The sequence below is a fragment of the Orcinus orca genome, chromosome 15, assembly GCF_937001465.1.
Source record: "Orcinus orca chromosome 15, mOrcOrc1.1, whole genome shotgun sequence".
NCBI classification, from domain to species: Eukaryota; Metazoa; Chordata; class Mammalia; order Artiodactyla; family Delphinidae; genus Orcinus; species Orcinus orca.
In genome coordinates, this window is record NC_064573.1 from 77,077,528 (window position 1) to 77,098,189 (window position 20,662).

General features: G+C 44.9%; 1 protein-coding gene across 3 annotated transcripts in view; it reads right to left on the reverse strand.

Moving 5' to 3' along the window:
* Positions 1-998: 998 nt before the first annotated feature.
* Positions 999-20,662, reverse strand: part of SPRING1 (SREBF pathway regulator in golgi 1) — a 314,339-nt gene continuing 294,675 nt past the window's right edge. The window contains exons 7-8 of one of the 3 annotated variants that reach the window (XM_049697614.1): positions 4,897-4,945; positions 999-1,478 (exon numbers count right to left, since the gene is read on the reverse strand). In XM_049697614.1, the coding sequence (XP_049553571.1) occupies positions 1,402-1,478; positions 4,897-4,945 (126 nt within the window). In that variant the 3' untranslated portion in view covers positions 999-1,401. The remainder of the gene's footprint in view (positions 1,479-4,896; positions 4,946-20,662) is intronic. The other 2 variants (XM_049697617.1, XM_049697616.1) reach the window with 2 other exon arrangements.

The following is a 20,662-nucleotide window of genomic DNA, read 5'->3' on the forward strand; positions in this document are numbered from 1 at the left end:
AATGCAAGCCTGAAAAATGCAGAGCGTCATCATGGAGCTCCCCTGTCCTCCTGTGGACGGGACAGAGGGAAACTTCTGGAGGAACAGAAATGCTCTATATCGATGTAGGGGTGGTGGTCACGGGGCGTAAACGCTTGTCAAAACTCATCAAACTAGACTTCAGAGGACTGCGTTACACTGAGTATCACTGCACATCAAATAAGAAATAGCCTACACAGCCCTGATAGCTCCACATTAACCTCAGGATAAACCTCCAGCACTTCTGTGGCTCCCTATTTTTCAGCTGTGCTGGCTGCAGCGTGCCCCACCTCTATGCCTTCTTACTCAACTGCTTCCCGGCCGCCCAGGAGTAAAAAATCAAATATTAATAACCGGCAGGGCATCAGCACTACCTGGAAAGGACTAAGGAGCTGGACTGGAGTCCTGGAGCTTCCCGCTGTGCTGGGTGTTAACCCTTCCATTTCCACATCACGGGGAAGCGGATGGAGTCCCGGGGAGAGAGGGTGGGGAGGGAGGCACGCGGTGGGCTGCAGGCACTAACTATTTACCAATCAACACAGAGGTGATCAAACACGTGACCTGGCATCGCCAGAGCCGTATGTGCCTCCCGATACTCAACCCACCACCTAAAATGCGGGCCAGCCCTTCCTTCTCTGGCTGACACGTTCCTCCTCCTCCTTCAAATCTCAGCTTAAGGGTCTTCTCCTCCAGGAAGCCTTCCCTGACCCCATCTTCTCTCTTGATCTCTCCTTGCATATCTCCATAATAGCATCTACCACACCGTCCTAGATGAACTGACATCTGTCTTCTCCAGTTCTTTAAGGCTGAGCAGGTGTCTTCCTATTCCCATAGTCCAGCAAGGTGCCAGACCCACAGAGACCGGGGTGCACACATGAGTGAAAGGGTTTTCTTTTGGCTTTCCTGGCTCATGTTGCAGACACAGATACACACGTGTGAATGGATGTGTGAACGAATGAATGATTGAATGTTCGCTTTACCTTATGTATAGTTCCTTTCATCGAGGCAGTGGGGAGACTTGGTACATGGGTTTGGTGAGGGGGTATTGCAGCAGCTAAGACCTCAGACTCTGGACTCAGGCAACCTGGAGAGATCCTAGCACTTGCCGGTTGGCATGTTCAGGCAAGAGACTTGACCTCCCTGAGCATCAGACCAGGTCAGTATTGAACTGGCTTCACAGGGTTGTTGAGAAGCTCAAAGGAGACAATACACTTAGCCATCAGCAGCTCTGACTGAAAGAGAAGTTGGATCTTGTTCACCAGGGAGCCTGAATCGGTAGATGTGGTCACCGGATGACAGGAAAAGAAGTCATCTGCCATTCGCAGCCATCCTCAAATAGGCAGCTCTGACTTTTGTCTTCCATGGTCTACCTCATCTCCTGCGTCAGATGACTGCACAACAAAGTGAAAATTTCTCTGCAATAAGAATATAACTATTGGCAGACGTCACTGAACAGAAATCTGGAAGACAATAAAAATGGGCATTTTCTCGTTGGCCTCCACCTTCTTGCTTCTCTGCAGGAAGACTCCAATTTCAGCCCAGAGAGAGAAGACAGTGGTCCTCAATCACAAAAATCAAGGGAGAAACCAACGCACTGATTGCCTTCCCAATCAAACGCCTTTTTTTCTGCCTTTATGGATATTCCGCCCAAGAATAATTCTTGGCTAAACATGGCATAAATTGTCCCATTGCCCCCATACTTCCACCTCCTTCCAAACCACGGTCTCCCAACCAAGTCCTGAATTTCCAAGAAAAGGCAGTTTTGTATCCAGCCTGAGAACTCAGACTACAGAATCAGATTGGAGTTCCAATCCTACCCTTACCAGTTCCTGGCTGTGAGATACTGGACAAGGCTCTTAACCTGTCATAGTTTTATTTTCCTATGCTGTCCGGCAAGGAAAGAACAATGTCTATATGGCAGAGTTTCTGTGAGGACTAAGTGACACTAAGTGGCAGAACTTGGTGAAATTCCATGAAGCGTTGGTTGTTATTATACTCATTGTTTTAAAAAAAAGAGGATATTTCAATCTTCCCTGGTAGTCCAGTGCTAAAGAATCTGCCTTACAATGCAGGGGATGCGGGTTCGATCCCTGGTCAGGGAACTAAGATCCCACATGCTGCCGGGCAACTAAGTCCACGTGCCACAACTACTAAGCTCGTGCGCCTCAACTAGAGCCCACGTGCCGCACACTACAGAGCCCACATGCTCTAGAACCTGCAGGCCACAACTAGAGAGCCCACGTGCCCTGGAGCCTACGCACCACAACTAGAGAGAGAAAACCTGCACGCCACAACTAGAGAGGAGTCCACGCGCCCCAAGTAAGAACCCACACACCACAAAGAAAGATCCCACGTGCCACACCTAAGACCCAATGCAGCCAAAAATAAAGTAAATAAATAATAAATAAATCTTTTTTTAAAAATGGATATGGAATGGCAAAAATACTTAAAAATTTTATAATATACCCTGCAGACCTGCAAAATCGGGAAGACCCTCACTGCATAAATCATCTCATCATCTCCCGACGTGGTAGACTGAAAAATGCCCCCTCATGCCCCTACCAAGATTTAGAGTCAAATCCCTGGAACTTGGGAATGTGATCTTATTGGAAAAAGGATCTTTGCAGATGTAATTAAGTTAAGCGTCTTGGGATAAGAAGGGACCCTAAGTCCAATTCAAGTGTCCTTAGAAGAGAAGAGAAAGGGAGGAGACATATGAAGGCCATGTGAAGACAGAGGCAGAGATTGGAGAGTGATGGAGCCACAAGCCAAAGAATGCCGGCAACCACTCAAAAACAAGGAAGGATCCTCCCCTAGAGCCTTCAGAGGGAGCATGGCCCTGCCAACACCTTCATCTCTGGCCTCCCCCCAGAATTGCGAGCAAATATACTTCTATTGTTTTAAGCACGCAGTTTGTGATCATCTGTTACAGCCTCCCAGAAAACTAACACGTCCTATGGCATCCTTAATGGGGAATGCAATACTTTGCCTCGCAGGGTGTTTCTGAGGATGAAGAAGAGTGATTCTGCAGGTTTCCTGCCTTGAGCTGTTTGGGTAGAGTAGAAGCCAGCATGGGGCCCTTACAGCCTGATCATTGAGAACAGACAGACTTGGGTTCAAATTCCAGCTTCCCTTTTAACCACTGTGCGATCTTGGACAGGTGACTCAACCTCTCTGAACTTTAGTTTCTTCATATATAAAATAGGAGTAGCAATATCCTTATCTCATGAGGTAATGGGATGATTCAGAAAAGACATCTGATGTGCCTAGTATGCAGAAAATGGGATGAGGACTCTTGGGGGGAAATCCACCTAGCTTCCATCTAGGCAAGATGCTAATGTGGTTATGGGGTGCGCACAAAGCTAAACGGCATGAGCGGGGTGACCCTGTGGCCATTCCTGGTTAACATGGCCAGAAGGAAGGGCCTGGCTGTCTCGAGGTGCCTCGTGAGGTGCCCACACTCAGGCCTCCTGCTTTGTTGTTCCTGCTGAAATCAAAGGGGACACAAAGCCTTGAAAGTCAGCCCTGTGCTCCCAAAGTGTCGCCCTGTGTCTGCCAGGAACCTTCTAAAGGCAGCGACTTCTAAACAAGCAATATTGACTCCACGGCCATTCCTGCTCCTGCTTCCTGAGTAGGTCTGTGTTCAGAAGGCCCCGCCATCCATGACCCTCCTACTTACTGCCTAGAAGGGGCACATCCTTTCCACTCAGTTAAAAGGCCATTTTTCCAGTGAGAGCAGGTCATATTTCAAACTGCATTGCCAAGGTATCGGGAGCCAGTAAAAGGGGGCATTTAACACCGTATTTATTTTGACTGGCAAAACAGGTCATGGCTGTAAAAGAAACAGCTCTTGAGAACGAGGCAGCCTCGCCGACTCTGGGCTCACTCTTTCTACCCACACACACACTGTTTAAAGCATTCCAGCGCTGCTGCCAACTTTCCTGGCAGAGCTCTTATTTCTTTACATGTATGTTGCATTCCATCTGTTTAATGTGCTCTCTGTGCCATTCGTGGATTTTGGCAAAGGGCTGGCGAGGTGGCATGGCATGCTGAGGCTTGTTCTAAGCAAAACAGGGCATGAGGCAGAGGGAGGTTGGAGGCCGATGAAAGGGTCCCATTTCCCCTTTGGTTCAGGGGGGCCCGGAGTTGCAAAGACAGAAGGGGAATCGCGAGCAGTTTTTCTCCAGATGTGGCTGAATCCTGTGTGTGCCACTGCTGCCGCTCACGCTTCGGGGGATTTGGGGCTGTACTTTTACAGTTTCTGATACATGGTCAGGAACATTAAAGTGAGAGAGAAAGGTAACGGGGGGGAAATCGACTCATACTCATGAATCTGGGGTTTCCCTAGAAACCTTCTAAGGCGAAGGCCAGAAAATGCCAACACCTGGATCCGATAGGCTCAAGGCCTAAAGAAAACTGGACTCGATCTTTACATGAGTCTCAAGAACCATTAAGTACTGGGTTGGAGAAGCTGAGGCGACATGCTGTGATTTGGATCCTATTTCATCTACTTGGAAGACAGGAAAGCCAGGTTTATGCGCCGCCAAAACATCTGGTGAATTCAGTTAAAAAGAAAATGCGCCACTCCAGTTGGGGGCTGGGGGGTGGAGGTGGGGACAAAACCCTTTAGGAACAGTTGTTGGGTATTGGGTGACCAAGACCATTCTGCCAATTGACTCAAATATTCACTTTTCCATCGGTTCCTGTTGAAGGGTTGAGCTCTTCAGAATGGGGAAACAAAGGCTCTACCACAAAGATTCTAGGGTTAAAAGACACAGAAATGTTCTCACCTTATGAAAAAGTTTGAGTGCACATTTTTTTTTGAGTCCAGCCAAGAGTGTGAACAGAATCCCCCTGTTAAGAAATGGAATTACTCACCTGAATCCGGAGAGATGACACGGTACAGGAAAAAATAAGATACAGCCTCCTAATAAGAAACAGCCACATGTGGAATAAAATTAGTGCAAGTTGTGTAATCCCAGTTGGCCAGTTGTAAGAACAGGGAGGGGAAAGGAGGATGGGGAACATGTTTCAGATGTGATTCAACAGGTCCTGGAGCCCGTCCTGACCCTCTGGGTTGGAATTTCTGACTCCCTTCTCTGCCTTGACTCAGAATAGAAAACCGTATCCTGACCGCGCGTTTCTTTTTATAGAATTAAACTTTCTTGCCAACTTCCTCCAGAGCACAAGATCATCCCTCGTCGGCTCTAAACATACGCCAATCATCAGATGGAAGTGAGGGGGAGCCACTGACCTGTTTGCACCAAACATAACCCAGGCCCCGAGCAGAAGACAAACAACGGGAACAGAGCTTGGCTTTCGTAGCCGGCCTGGTAAATACAACATGTCCTTACAGGTTGGAAAACCGTCTGGCTCATCTTTGTACTTTCTCTTCTTTCTCCCACTTCTTCTAACTTGGATCTCATCATTCGGCTTTGACGGGGGCCAAGTTCACATTTGCCAGATACCGAGTGGATAATGGATGGTTTGTAAGATTAGTAATAGGCTAGGGATGAGGAGTAAAGCAGCCAAGGGTTTACTGTCTGTGTGCATTGAAATAACTTCTCTTGATCCCGATTTCCCACCCAGCCCTGGGAGGCTGGCCACGTGCTGATGGGAATCAGGGGGGATGGGAACAGAATGCTTTAGTTCCCATCCATTTGTCGCCATATTTGCACTGGCAGCAAGAGCTCCAGGATACCCGCTTGCCCTGGCAAATCGGTTAGCAGGGGTGATTTCATTTCTTGGTTGTAAGATATACTGGGGCTTGGAAGTCCAAAGGGGACGTTAATAGAATGCAAAGTGTTTAGTAGTCCCTCATTAAAAATTGATTTTGTTTTCAACGCTTAGAGGACGGAACAGTGAAGTTGGAAACTGTGCTTGTAATTGGGAGCAGGTCTCCTGCCAGATTCTAACAGCTTCAAGGGATATCCAGTTTTAGGTTTACAATACTACATTCTGGCTCATTGAAATTGCATCTAAACGTTGCCAGAATGTGTCATAAACTACAAAATCTGTACTGAGATATATCGACATAATGGCTCTGTAGCCTTAAGTCAGAGGGCTTGGGGAGCAGCATTTGTTCTCAGCAGGATCATTCTTGCTTTGTCTCCCAGAAGACTTGGGGCACCTGGGACAATTATCATTCATGGGATTCCAACCCTGGTCTGACCAGTTCGCTCAGCTACTTAGGACACCATGCTAAAGGACTCTAGACACAAAGCATCTTCTTTCAGATCCTCCATTGACCAAGCTCTCTCCTGCCTCTGAGCCTTTGCACGTGATATTCCCCCTGCCAGGAACCCTACTCTCCTGGCTGATTCCTAATCTATCCCTCAATTCACAGGCTGATTTTTCATGGACGGCTTCCCTGACCCCTCAGACTGGGCTCCTTGGTAGCTGCTTTAGTCCATTTGGGCAACTGTAACAAAAATGCCGTAGACTGGGTGTCTTAAACAATAGACATTTATTTCACACAGTTCTGGAGGCTGGGAAATCCAAAATCAAGGCAGAGTCAGTGTCTGGTGAGGGCTCACTTCCTGGTTCACAGATGGCTGTCTTCTTGCCATGTCCTCACGTGATGGAAGGCATGAGCGAGCTTTCTGAGGTCTCTCTTGCAAGGGCACTAATCCCATTCGTAAGGACTCTGCCTTCATGACCTAACTGCCTCCTAAAGACCCCACCTCCTGATACCTTCACATTGGGGGTTAGGATTTCAGCATATGAACTTGAGGAGGACACAAACATTCAGTCCATGGCACTAGCATTTATCAAAATTGTAACTTAAAACTTCTGTTTCGTGCTTGATTAGAGCTGTAACTTCTCAAACTATAATGTGCACACGAATCACCTGAGATCGTGTTAACGTGCAGATTCTGATCCAGCTGACCTGGGGTGGGGTCTGAGAGTGTGCGTTTCTAACAGTGTCCCGGGTGACACTGATGCTGCTGGCCCATGGACCACACCCTGAGAGCAATGGCACCCACCTCTCTCAATCACAGTTCAGTGAGAGAAGAAAGCCTGCCAGAAAATGAGTTGAGCTACTATCTTCTCAGTTCTCCTAAGGATGGTGCTTAACTAGAAGCACTGACTAGAAGTTAGTTCCTTAAACATCTTGTATGCCTTAAGGCAAGGTTTTTCAACCTCCATGCTGTTGACATCTAGGGTTGGATAATTCTTTGTGGTGAGGGGCTGTGTATTGTGGGACGTTTAGCAGCATCCCTGGCCTCTGCCCACTAGATGCCGGTAGCACCATCCCCCAATTGTGACATCCAAAAAGATCTCCAGAAATTGCCCAAGGTCCCCTGGGAGGCAACATTGCCCCTACAGGAACTACTGCCTTAGGACATTAGGGCATCATCCTCTGGCATGCCCAGCTGAGAACAGTGGGAAGTCAAGGAAAGTGTTTTGCCCATGGCTATGGTCCCATTGTCTAGCACAGCGCTCTGTACATGGCGGACCCTAAATATGCATTTGATGACTGACTGACTGACTGAATGAAAGAAAATAAATGAATGAAAATGAACTCCCAAATCCTGCTTGGCTGGTGGGTGAACAGAACTGCCTTCAAACAGTCTCCAACCTCCGCCCCTCTCTACCCCTCAAAAAACAGTAAAACTTAGTGGGCCAGTTGTCATCCAAGGCACAATTTTTCTAAACGTAGCATTTTCCAAAGTAAATATCCTTTTGAAAAAAAAAAAATGAAGCTTCTCGCTTGAGATCTTTTTTTAAAAGTCTCCAGTGACTAAAATCCTCTTACAGTAAGTACCCAGAGAGTTGCATTTGCTTAAAGAAAAAAAAAAATGCCATTTTTAGTCTCAAGTGTAGAAAGTACTTGAAAATCATATACTTTTTTTCTTTTTGCATCTGACTGGGCAAATTATAAAATGGTAGAATTAATTTTTGTTCTAGATTGATTCTAAAACTCCATCTCAGACTGAGGCCTCATGGATAAAGTAACATCAGGAACTTATTTGGAAAAAAAAAAAATCCCTGTAGTTAAAAACACCATGAATTCGAGGAAAAAACAGTAGTTGTAGGGTTTGGGAGGGGGGAGGGTTAATATATGATTTCAAGAGGAAAATTGCAAATAAATAAAGATAAATCTGCACCTTGCTCAAAAGCTATGGACTGGGGTTCTATTAAGAAAAAAAGTGAATTCATTCAATTTGCTTGTTTCTACACACTCAGAGACTTGGAGACAAGTTTTCAAACCAAATTGCTACGTAGAAAGCAAAGCTGACCTCTCCCTCTTCTCTTTCAAACTTTGGGCAACTGGGATTTGGAGCACTGAAGAGGTTTCTGGAAAAGGATACGGTGGTGGTGACATTCCAGTGCTCTTCTAAGTATTATCCTTCTTTACTTAGTAGAGGCAGAAAATCTTCTTTATCTTGTGTGCTTACTCTGCAATTAACTGGTAGTAGCTGTATGTGTGTTTTTCGGAAAACAGTGCTATGATCGGTTGGTGATGTCTGCCATAGGCAGAGGAGTGGAGAGTTGTGGTGAAATAGCTGAGTATTTGCCATTTCTGGATACTCATATGGTCTTATCTATCATAGGTGTTTTAGGAAAAGGAGAACATCAAGGAGAAGGTGCTGCACATCTGAGCATGATGTGTCTCACTCCATGTCACAGAGACACACCAAGACAATCTTTCAATTCAAGAAAGCTCCCAAGACAGACGTGACATAGAAACGCACTTCTGGGGGACATTTCCCTTCCTCCTCTGGACATGTTGGAAGAGGATACCATATGTGTGACCCCCCGTCTCAGGGTCAGTATGGCCAGGACATGCCGTTTCCCCCCATCCGGTTACCCTACATTCGACTCTGTCGCCGTGACACCATATGCTGCCGAAACAACACATCCTCCTTCCTTGGAATAAAAAGGTCTTTTCATAAGACTTATTAAGTCTGAATATTAATCATATTCATCATTATTCAGTCTGCTTGCTGTCCACAATATTTAAATGAAGGGAAATGAAAAAATGGAAAAAGACAAGTTTAGGATTTTCAAGACACTGATGAGTAAGTAATGATGGGGAAGAAAGCAACAGTGACCATAAAAAAAGAGTGAAAAAAAAGAATCCACAAATAGACACAACTTTCAATATTAGTCTTTATTTCAAAAATAAGGGGAAGGGTGATTAAAGAGATGAATTCACATTTGAATGGAGTCCAAATGACTTAAGAATTATTTGGATTCAAGTATTCCAGTTGGACAAGGAGTGATATTAGAGTTATGTGATACATTAGGGGCTAAAATGAAATGGAAATATCTCTTTCATTTAAAAGCAATTTTCTGGCCTTTGTGGTCCTTGAGAATTTCCTAGGTTGTGAGTGCCAACCACCATCCTCCAGCTTTGTTTTGGACACATGAACTCCTATTTCAGACCCATTCTGTTTCGGGGGGAAATGGAGTTTGTATTCGTGAGAGCTCCTTTTTAAAATCATGTGGCTGTGAGGGAAGGCTTTCCACGGAGAGCTGAGAGATCAGTAATTTTGAATCCAAATTAGAAAGTTTAGGTAATAACGATATAGCAGAATCACATCTGAAGTTGGTGCTGGCTTCAGAACCTCGCCCTCATGGAAGATACCCACATGAGGTCCATCACTGATTAGTGGGGCAAACGTGCAACTGCCGGCTTGGGAAGACAGGAAGCAGGTGGCCCAGTATGTCTCCACCACATCTCAAAAACTGAATGTATGTGATGGGACCCATCAAGCAAGATTTAACTATAAACCCAGCAAATATTTATTCAGCTCCTACTTTGCGCCAGGCCCCGTACTAAGGACCCTTACATATGGCATCTCATTCATCTCCCCAGCCCACCTCAACCTCCAGCCTTGACAAGCAGAACCATCCATGCAGACTCCTTCATCTCTCCTTCCTAAATGTGGATTTGATAGTTACCTTACAGCAGGGTTTCTCAACCTCAGCACTATTGGCATTTTAGGCTGGATAATTCTTTGTTTTGGGAGATTGTCCTGTGCATTGTAGGACATTTAGCAGCATCCCTGGCCACTACCCACTAGATGCCAATAGCACACCCCATCCTAGTTATGACAACCAAAAACGCCTTCTAGACATTGCCAAACGTTCTCTGGGAGAGCAAAATTGCCCCCAGTTGAGACCCTCTTCCTTAGAGACAGAATGATTTGAATCCTCAGGCAGCTGTAGATAAACATTCCTTTTATTCCCTCCTATGGTCTGACTCAGTGGTTTTCAAACCTTAGTGGTTTATACACAGTACCATATATACCCAACTTTATGGGCAGGGCATTTTCAAGGCTAACTTGACTGCATCCTTTTTTGCCTTATGTGCTGACATGAGAACCTAAAACCTCCTTTAAATTTAACACCACTCGTCTCCTGAAGAGCCCTGCAGTGATCACAAAGATCTTTCCAGCACAGAATCTCCCTCATGCCCAGGCCTTTCCCATGAAGCCAAAGGTGACAACTGCCATTATTGAATACTTCCCCTGGTGTCCCACCATCTCACTAAATCCTCACGTCGACACCATGAGGTAGGTACTTTTTCTGCCCCATTTCAAGAGGAGATGCCGAGGCTCACACAGGTTAAATAACTTGTCACAAATTACACAGCTAGTAGATGGTGGAACCCACTTGATGCCAAGCTGTATGGCTTTTCAAAAGAAAATATGCACAGCATACACTCAATAACTATTAGTGACTGTTTACTAGTGGGAAACAAATCTGTCTAATTTGATCACGAGCAGTTATTCAAAATTCTTTCGCTGAACGGAAGAAGCCTGATTGGATTGCCCAATCCTCCTAACCTCATGGCTAGCAAGGACAGGGATATTCCGGATATATACGTATATATACCCCAAACTGTGTTTCTCTTCTAAAACAAAACAGAAGCTACCGAAACATGTATTAACTAACTGTCAAAATAAAATAGATCATTTCCTTTGGAACTACGGAAAGACTGGAGTATTGGCAGGTACTATAAAATAATCACCATCATACTTGTCACATCGTAGTATCATTACACATTTGCTACTACGTTTTCCCACATGGCTGAGTGCTTCTTGAGGTCAGGGACCAACTTACTCATCGTCACTAGACCCTGGTCCCACACTATAATTGTTGAGTTAGTGAATAATACATGAATACACTTTTTAACCTAACACGCATACTTTATCTCCATTCTCTTAGTAATCGTGGGCGGCATATATTTTCAAGAGCCTCTTTTTCACAGGAAGAGACTGAAGTTGAGAAAGATAAAGTGACCAGTGATGAGGTCACCTTGTGGAAAACTGTGGACTCAAGTCTCAGGCTCTGAACCCCAGATCTCATGCTTTTTTACAATAAGGGCTTCCAAGGTAAAGGTGGGTTGGGAACCCCAGGTGCTAGCATTGCCCCTGACATCTAACGTTTCTGAACTGTCTTACTATGAAGCAAATTAAACATAGGGAAATTGCTTCCTACAAGCCTTTAGTGTTCATGGATTCAGCCTCGCATTGCTTGTGGAGAGAAAGAGAGAACAATGTAAGAAGTACAGGTAGTTCTCATAGCAAGCTATGGGATGTGGGCATGTCCGTGGTGACTTTTGGGTGGGACAGGAGGATGGCTGATCCCTTGATTCCCAGTCTCAGGAATTATCAGCCTCTTCTCATATGTGGCCTTTGGCTGCCCTGAGTGGGAGTCCAGTGTTTATAAATGCTTTAAAGTATTTAAGGGTCATCATTTCTCATCCAATCTGACCCGTAGATACAAGGATATTGCTTCTTCTGGTACTAAACCAAAGAATAATGTGGGATAAACTGGCTGGACAGAACTTACTGTATTGAGAGATGGTCTGTGGATGACCAACGTGGCTGCTTCCTAAGGGATTTTTGAGGGATGCGTGTGACTATCACCAAATATGCCGATTTCTGATCCCAAGATATACCTGAGAATTATTGGGAAAACATCAAAACCAGACCTTACGCAAGAGATCTATGAAGACATAAAACAAGAAAGAAAGAAAACTTTGATATTTTTTTGAGTGCTAGGCATTGTTCTATGAAGTTTATATATACTAACTCATTTAATCATCAAACATGCCTATTTGGTAGGTACTATCATTATTATTCCCATTTCACAGATGAAAAACTGAGGTATGGAGAGATTCCATAATTTGAGCAAGAACTTAGCTAGGAAGTGACAGAACCAGTATTTGAACCCCAAGAGACTGGGCCATCTACACTAAACCACATTCCTTTCTCCCCAGCTAGGCAGTGATCCCCAGGAGACTTAGATTAGAGTTCTTCATCTTTCTGTTTCCCCCAAACCTGACCCTAAGAATTCAATAAAGCTTGTTTTGACGTGAATCAACCTCTTAGATTGTTGACTGTCCTTTAAAACATTTTGACAAGGCAAAAAGAACAATTACGCAGGAGCTCAACATTTCAAGCAATCTATAGCTTGGTAAACACACCAAAAGGAGTGGAAACAGGGTGGTGAAATGAAATATAAATAGCCTTACCATTATCTGCAGAGCACATTATAATGCATAACAGTGGCTGGTCTGCTCTCTATAGAAAACACAACCTCTTTGCAATGTTTTGTTTGTGTTACTGTTTCTGTTAGTGTGAAAGGATTACAAATAAAGAGTTAAATATTTTAGTGAGAATTCTATTAATTGGGCCAGGAGTTGAATGTGGGCCTATATTTGTCCTAACTCTGAAAAATGCATTGCAAAGCCCAATCGTGTATGCAAGGTAGCAGGGGAAAGGCTTAGCCTACTCAAGACAGCTGTTTTCAAGCAAGTTGACAACCACTTTGCCAGGGTTCCTTTAATGAGCTAATTGCAAAGGGCTCTTAGGTGTTCACTGCAGCCAGTCCTGGAGGAGCTCTACTTAAGAAACACTGAATGAGTCATTAGCACCTGAAATACTATAAACACTATAGACTCTTAGAACTTAAAATGAAATGAATGTATCTGCCACTTCAGACTGATCTTCTGGAGCGGTCAGGACTTTTTCAATTGCAAGCAGCAGAAAACCAACTCAAATTGGCTTAAACAGAAAGGAATGTTTGTTAGCATTAGGCAGGGCTGAATCCCTGTGCTTAAAGGATGTCAGCAGGAATCTGACTTTGTCGTTTCCTGGCTTTTCTTCCTTTGTGTTTGCTCCATTCTCAAGCAGGCTTCCCCTAAATGATGTTAAAGCCATTCCTGGCAGTTCCAGCTTTACATTCTACCAGCTTAGCATCCCAGTGGAAAGACAGCACTCTTGTTATCAATACTTCCACCAAAAAAATCACAGGGCTAAGATTCTTTGGCTCTTATTGGCCCAGCTTGGGTCACATGTCCGTCCCTGAGCCAATCCCAGTGGCCAGAACAACACTGTATTCTTATTAGTCAGGACTGGATCAGCCTACCTCTAAAGCCAAGACATGGTCAGGCCCACTTGGAGCCACAAGGATCAAGGGAGACAGGAGCATTTTCCCAGAGAAGTATCCAAATTCTGATTCCAGACAATGGGGGCAGGGGTACAGAGAGGGTGGGTGGTGGGCAGGCAAAACCAATGAATGTCCTTGGAAACTTCTCTCTAAATTATCTCCAACAAGCAAGGTGTTATCAAGCAGGGAAACTTTACAAGCATAATTTAGATATTTGCTTAGATATCTGAGGTTTAAAATGTGACCTGTATTGGCTGCAACATTTTGGAAATGGTTTTCTGCAAATTGCACTCACCCACATGACTTGAAGTTTGGGGGGGTTTCTTTCTATCTTTCTTTCTTTCTTTTTTTTTTTTTTTTTCTAATTCTTGGAACTAGTCCTTAAAAAAAGAGGAACAGAAATGCCACAGAATGATTCAAAACAGACAACTCTGAGAGCAGACAGAGATGGCAAATTAACACACTGTTGACATTCCTCTGGTCCTGATGACACTTCTTATGTTGAATAATATTCTCAGGGTTCCTTTCTGCCTCTCCATTTTTATGTTATCGACTTTGCTCCTAATTACAAAAGCAATATCGACCTAATTCAGAAAGAATTGAACACATCCAGAAAGCACCACAGTGAGCATACTCACACATATACACCATTTTAGTTAGAAATACCATCATCCACCATTTTAGTTAGAAATATCTATTTCATGAGTACCTTGCCCTAGGTATAGTCCAGGAACCATCCTAGCCCCATTTCACAGATGAGGAAACTGAGGCTTACAGCATTCCAGCTGATAAGTAGAACTGGAAACTGAATCTGATCTCCAAGCCTTCATCCTTATCCCCTCTATTACTCCTCCACTCTATCCTATTACCCAAAGAGTTCCAAAATTAACCTTACAAAAAGGACATAGTGTTCATAATGTTTTATGGCCTGCTTTTTCATATACCACTTTTGCCCATGTTATTTAATATGCTTCTATGCAATTTTTTTGGACTGATTGAATCTGTCATATGGATGTGCCATAATTTACTCAACTAATTGCTGATTATTGGACACTTAGGTTACTTCTAATTTTTCAGGATTATATTAAATGTTAGAGTGAGCCACCTCGGAGGAACTTTTTCAAATACATCTCTGATTACGTCCTTAGGATAAATTCCTATAATTGTTGGATCAAAGGGATTGGGTATTTTTAGTGTTTTAGTGTATTGCCAAGTTGCTCTTCAGGAAGGCAGGCCCAGTGTACAATCCCACAGCAACACATGAGTTTCTGTTTTTCCACTCTGTCCCATTATGCCTCTTCCTCAGAGATTACTAGTCCTTAGCTAATTGCGCCTCCCACCCCCTGTAATGGGGAGTGGGGACCTTTTCAAAGTATAAATTGTTTAATAGTATTCAAATGGTTTAATGAAAATGCAGCAGTAAAAATCTGTCAGTAACAATTTGCATCCCTATCATCATTACTGCTTGCGCTGGGAGAGTTCATAACCCATTTTCCCCCAGCCTGTGGGGCTGGATCCACAGTCTTGGCACAGGACTCTGGCCAATACCATTAAGGTAACTCTGGTTACGAGTCAGGAGTTACGCACTGGCTTCAGTAAAGGAGGATATGAGGCTGACCTGCTACAATGATCCTAGCTTATGACTGTGAGCGTTATGCTGACATGGCGCCCATCCACCCAACTTCCCTTTGTATGGAAACAGCCATGCTTTGAGGAGCCACTGTCGGCTATTTTGTGTCCCATGGTGGGTCCTGTAATGTAGGCTGTAGCCCAAGATTCCACGGCTCTATGTCAAGCCCAGGCTTGGAACATCAGAGTAGGTGCTCAGTATGTGTTTGTTGTTGAATGAATGAATGGATTTGCTTACAACGGATCTCTTTTTATACTGTGTTCAGTACTCCTTCCTCCTTTTTCTGGTAGCAGCACCCCCAATGGGTAATTCTAAAATGTAGTTTTAGCAGGAGGAAGGTAGATTCCACTTTGTATGAGTTGGTGCTGTCCCCTAGACCCACCTGAACTGGGAGGTAAAGTATAAACACGTCAGCCCTTTGGGCCTCTCCATGGTGTGAGGCCAACATTCTTTTTCTTCTTCTACACACTCCTCCTTGGCTTATTCCCATTTCCAGGTTGTGCCCTGTACTTTCCATCCTTTGTGTGTTTACTCTATTTCTCAAGTCCAGCATGTTCCTCCCTCTGTCCCTCCCTATGGAAATCCTACAAGCCCGTCACGAAGGCCACCTTTTCCAGGAACCCTTTCCTGATCTGCCTTATTTTATTTTCTTCAAAGCACCGGTCAGGACCTAAGGCTCCCTTACTTGTTTATGTGATTATGGTCTGTCTTCCCTACCATGAGGCTCCTGGGGTGAGATCTTGTCTGTCTTGTTCACAGCTGCATCCCCAGCTCCTAGAACAGAGCCTCAGATATTGTAGGGGCTCAAAAAACCTGTCTCAACTGACCCAGTCTTGGGGATGTCACGTAAGCAAGGCCAGTGAAAGATTTCACCCAGGAGTTGGGTGCCTGCCCAGTCATCTGGTGGTCATTGGTCATGGCTGAGGGCTGCAGGTCTGCTTTGGTCCACCCTCTTCCTGGGACCCAGGGGCTCATCTCTTCTTTAATTCCAGAACTACCCTACAACCTTCTAATCAATTATTTCTTGTCCATGTGACTGTTTCTGCTCCTCCATCACAGAACCCTAACCATATACTGATCTTCATAACTGAGGCTCATTTGCAGAGGAGGAAACTGAGGCATGGGCTTGCCCCACATCCCAGAGCCAGTATCACTTGTGGGCTTTGAGGAGCTTTTCCTGAGTTCCTGTTGAGCTTGGCTGGTCAATAGCCAACTCAGAACAAGACGCAGCCCTTTTACTCTGTTTTCCAAGTGCCCACCCTTTTGTTGGCAGCCTGACCTCCACCTGGTAGTACGGAAGTGAGTGTAATCCTTGGGAAGCAAAGGACCAGGTAGGAGGTGCTGCATGCCATCTGGAAAGGTGAGGACTGAATTTGTTCCTTGGTGGCTTCCATAACTGAAGGAGACACAAAACCAAGCCCCTCTCTTCTTGGGCTTGGGTTCCTCCTGGCTCCTACACCTATCAATCAAGGTCCATTTGATGTTCTGGGTCCACATGCCCTTAGCCCCCTTCCATGCTCCTGTCAACTCTGATTGGACTCTACAGAATTTATGACACAATGTTGTGATGATTTCTTGACCTGCCATCTGTCAAGACTCATGTCTTAGCATCATTCATTTATCAAATATTTATTGAGCACCTACTACGCATGGCCTCGTTCTGGAAAGTTGGGATATATCAGATTCCTGCCCTTGTCAAGCTTACAGCAGGAGGAATAAATAATAAGTAACAGATCATAATAAATGAGCAAATAATCTAGTATATTAAAAGGTTATAAATCCTCTAGGAGAAAAAGTCGGACAAGGTAAGGAGATTAGGAAGAAGTAGAGGGGCAAGTTACAGTTTTAAACAGATTATAGGCATTCCTTGAGATGTTGTGGGTTCAGTTCCAGTCCACCACAATAAAGCAAATACTGCAATAAAGCGAGTCACATGAATTTTTTGGTTTCCCAGTGCATATAAAAGTTATGTTTACACTATACTGTAGTCTATTAAGTATTCAATAGCATGATGTCAAAAAACAATGCACATTCCTTAATTTAAGAATACTTTAGGGCTTCCCTGGTGGCACAGTGGTTGAGAGTCTGCCTGCCGATGCAGGGGACACGGGTTCGTGCCTCGCTCCGGGAAGATCCCACGTGCCGTGGAGCGGCTGGGCCCGTGAGCCATGGCCACTCAGCTTGCACGTCCGGAGCCTGTGCTCCGCAACGGGAGAGGCCACAACAGTGAGAGGCCCGCGTACCGCAAAAAAAAAAAGAATATTTTACTGCTAAAAAATGATAACAATCATTTGAGCCTTCCGTGAGTCGTGATCTTTTTGCCAGAGTCACATAAAAGATGCCTGGTCACAGATCACCATCACACACACAGTGATGAAAATGTCTGAAGTATTGTGAGAATTATCCAAATGTGACACAGAGACATGAAGTGAGCCAAAGCTATTGGGAAAAATGGCGACTACAGACTTGCTTGATGCAGAGTTGCCATAAACCTTGAATTTGTTAAAAAAAAAAAAATTGCAGTATCTGTGCAGCACAATAAAGCAAAGCACAGTAAATGAGGTCTACCTGTACTCAGCCAGCAGTGGCCTCACTAAGGAGAAATTGGAGGAAAGAACAGCTGCTGCGTCACACGGGTGCCTGGAGTAAGGGTGTTGCGGGCCCATAAGTGCAATGTCCCTAAGTGAAGAGCTTTAGAATCCAGCAGATCGGGGTTCCAATTGCTAATGCTCTACTTTCTGTCTGTGTGAGCTTGGGAAAGTTAATTAACCTCTCTGAGCCTCAGTTTCCTTATATGGGAAACGGATAAAAATTAGATAATACCCACAAAGCAGGTGGAACAGAGCTAATACTCAGTAAGTGTTAAAAACAGGCCCTGCCCAATCCCAGAGATACGGGAAATAACTACAGGGAAGTCCGAGGTAGCAGCGGGCAGTAAAGCGTGATGATTAAGAGCATCAGCTGTCATTTAGTAGCCCTGTGACCTTGGGCTAGTTTATGTAACCTCAGTCTCCTCGCTCTTAAGTGGGATAATAATAGCAACGACATCAGACAGTCATTGTGAGGAATCAGTGAGCGAATCCTGGAACGTGCTCAGGAGGTGGGCTTGGCTCTGAAGAAGCACTCAATGAATGGCAGCTAATTTTTGGCCAAAACCATGGGGAGAGAGGCTTTCTTTTCTCCGTAGGATTGCTAAACTGGTAGGATGTGAGCCGGGAGCTGCTGGGGGCCAGCCGTGGGAGGTCCTGCCTGCAAAGGAAGCCAACCCAGAGAAGGCAGAGCTGAGAGGTGGACAGGAAGTGATGACTTTTTAAAAAATGTAACTTTAAAAACAACCCCCCACCCCCAAATTAACCCAAAAAACTTACTACCAGGGGCTTGCACCATACACGCATTTAACTTATGCAAATGCAATTCTACGCGCTCGCCTTGGTGATGTGGAAGTGAGTGCGGTCCTCAGGAAGCAAAGGGCCAGGTACGAGGTGCTGGGTGCCCGCTGTAAAGGTGAGGACTGAATTTGTCCCTCAGTGGCTTCCGTAGCCGAGGGAGGCTCCAAGCCAAACCCCTCCCTTCTCCCCTCTGGTTCCCAACCATCCCAATGTTCAGCACCTTCGGATGCCGTTTTTAAAACCTCTCAAGATCTCACCGACCTGCTCATGAAACAATTGCTTGAAAGAAGTGATAACAACAGAAAGCCACTATGAATTATTCTCTGCTTTTAAAGGAATTTTTTTTTTTCATTTCACTAGCGCTGAAAATCTAGTCATATGTCTTTGTGTGGGAGGTATTGTGTATTCATTCTCTGGACAACTCCAGCTGCACTTCGGACGTGCAGGCCCTCGCTGTGACTCTGGAGCCCACCCCCCCAGACTCTGCCGCCTGGAGGTCACAATGGAGCCGTTCTCAGTTTGTGGCCTGCAGCCCACTGAGAGGGTCTGCCGCTGCCTCCTGAAGGCCACGACCTGGTCCCGAAAGGCCATCTCTTCTTCTAGTTCTTCCGAGAAAGTAACAAGTACATCCATGGATTGCCAGCTTTAGGAATGACTAAGTGCCACTTTCTAGGAAACTACTGAGTTACTACAATTTACTACTCCTAACTAAAATTAGTCTGTTACTAGGCTTTACTAAGAACTCAGCTGCAGCGTTCTTCTTGGAAGCCTGGCCCCTGCTCCATGTTTGCCAACATTGTAAAACTCCTACTGCACAAATCAGAAAGTGGGAACTGGTGATGGAGATGGCATGAAGGGTCTTTGGCCATGCCTAAGTGAGCCAAAGGTCAGAAGAACTTGAGAGCCACTCTTCCAGGATCTGGAAATTCAGAAAGCCCCTCTCTGGGGTGCTTTAGTGCTCCCACAACACATTTCAGTAGCCCTGACATTTCCAGCTGCTCCTACATCATACTGACTCCACACATTTAAACCATGAGTTACCCATACAACACGTTTTAGACAACAAATATCCATAAATAACATTAAAATTCCAGTTCTGACCTCCAGATACCTAAGACCTCCTTCATACATTTAATAAATACTCATTAAGACTTTAAAATGTATAAGGCATGTGTTAGTTCTGGGGCATTACAGGGATAATTGTCTGTCACATTCCCTGTCTGCATTAAGCTTACAGTCTGGTGTCAGAAAAAGACATGACGCAAGTGAACGGCAAAGCAGTTATACAATTCTAGGGGCTTAAAATACTAAACAAGGTATTGAAGTAGAGAATAGCAGGGGAGGCCCTATTTAAACACCACGTGTCAAGGAAGCTGTTATCAGCCAGGCTTCTGTGGTTGCAGGCAACAGAAAATGATGCTGGAATTTGGTTGGAAGGATGTGAGGTGGCTCACAGAAGCAATGGAAAAACTAGACAAGGTGCAGGAAGAACAGGAACCAGGGAAATGCTGGGGATCTAGGGTGCAAGAGGAATGGAGTGTCTTAAATGTCTCATAGACAGGATTTATCAGGGCTGACCATTTCCCATTCCTGGTTCATTTGAGTCAAGGGCCCCTCCCTTGCTGGAGAAGTAGTGAAAGGGCAGGACACCTTGACTGACAGTTGTTCCAAGACCACATGGAACAGGGGGAGGGAAATAGGGGTTCTATGGCAGATCCCATTGGCTGGCCAGACCAATATACGTCTCCACCTCCTTCCCTTCTGCGTGTTTCCACTGTCAAAGGTAATGCAAGCTACTTCCTTGCCTTCCCAGCCTCCCTTGCAGGAAGGGGTGGCCATATGACACAGGTCTGGCCAATGAAACAAGCTGCTGGGGGTCAGGTAGAGGGTTCTGGAAAAGCTTTTGTTTCTGAATAAAAAGGGACAGAAGTTGCCAGTACCACCACTTCCCACTTCTTCCTGGTTGGAATGTAGAAAAAAAGCTTGGAATGGCAGCCATTAGCCTTCTTAACAACCATGAGAGAAAGCCCAAGAGGATTACAGACATACTGGTCTGGATATTGCTGTGTCGCCAAACAAACTCTGGAATCACCTGAGACCTTGTTTTGTGAGAAAAATAAACCACTTTTTTTTTTTTTTTTTTTTTGCGGTACGCGGGCCTCTCACTGTTGTGGCCTCTCCTGTTGCGGAGCACAGGCTCCGGACGCACAGGCTC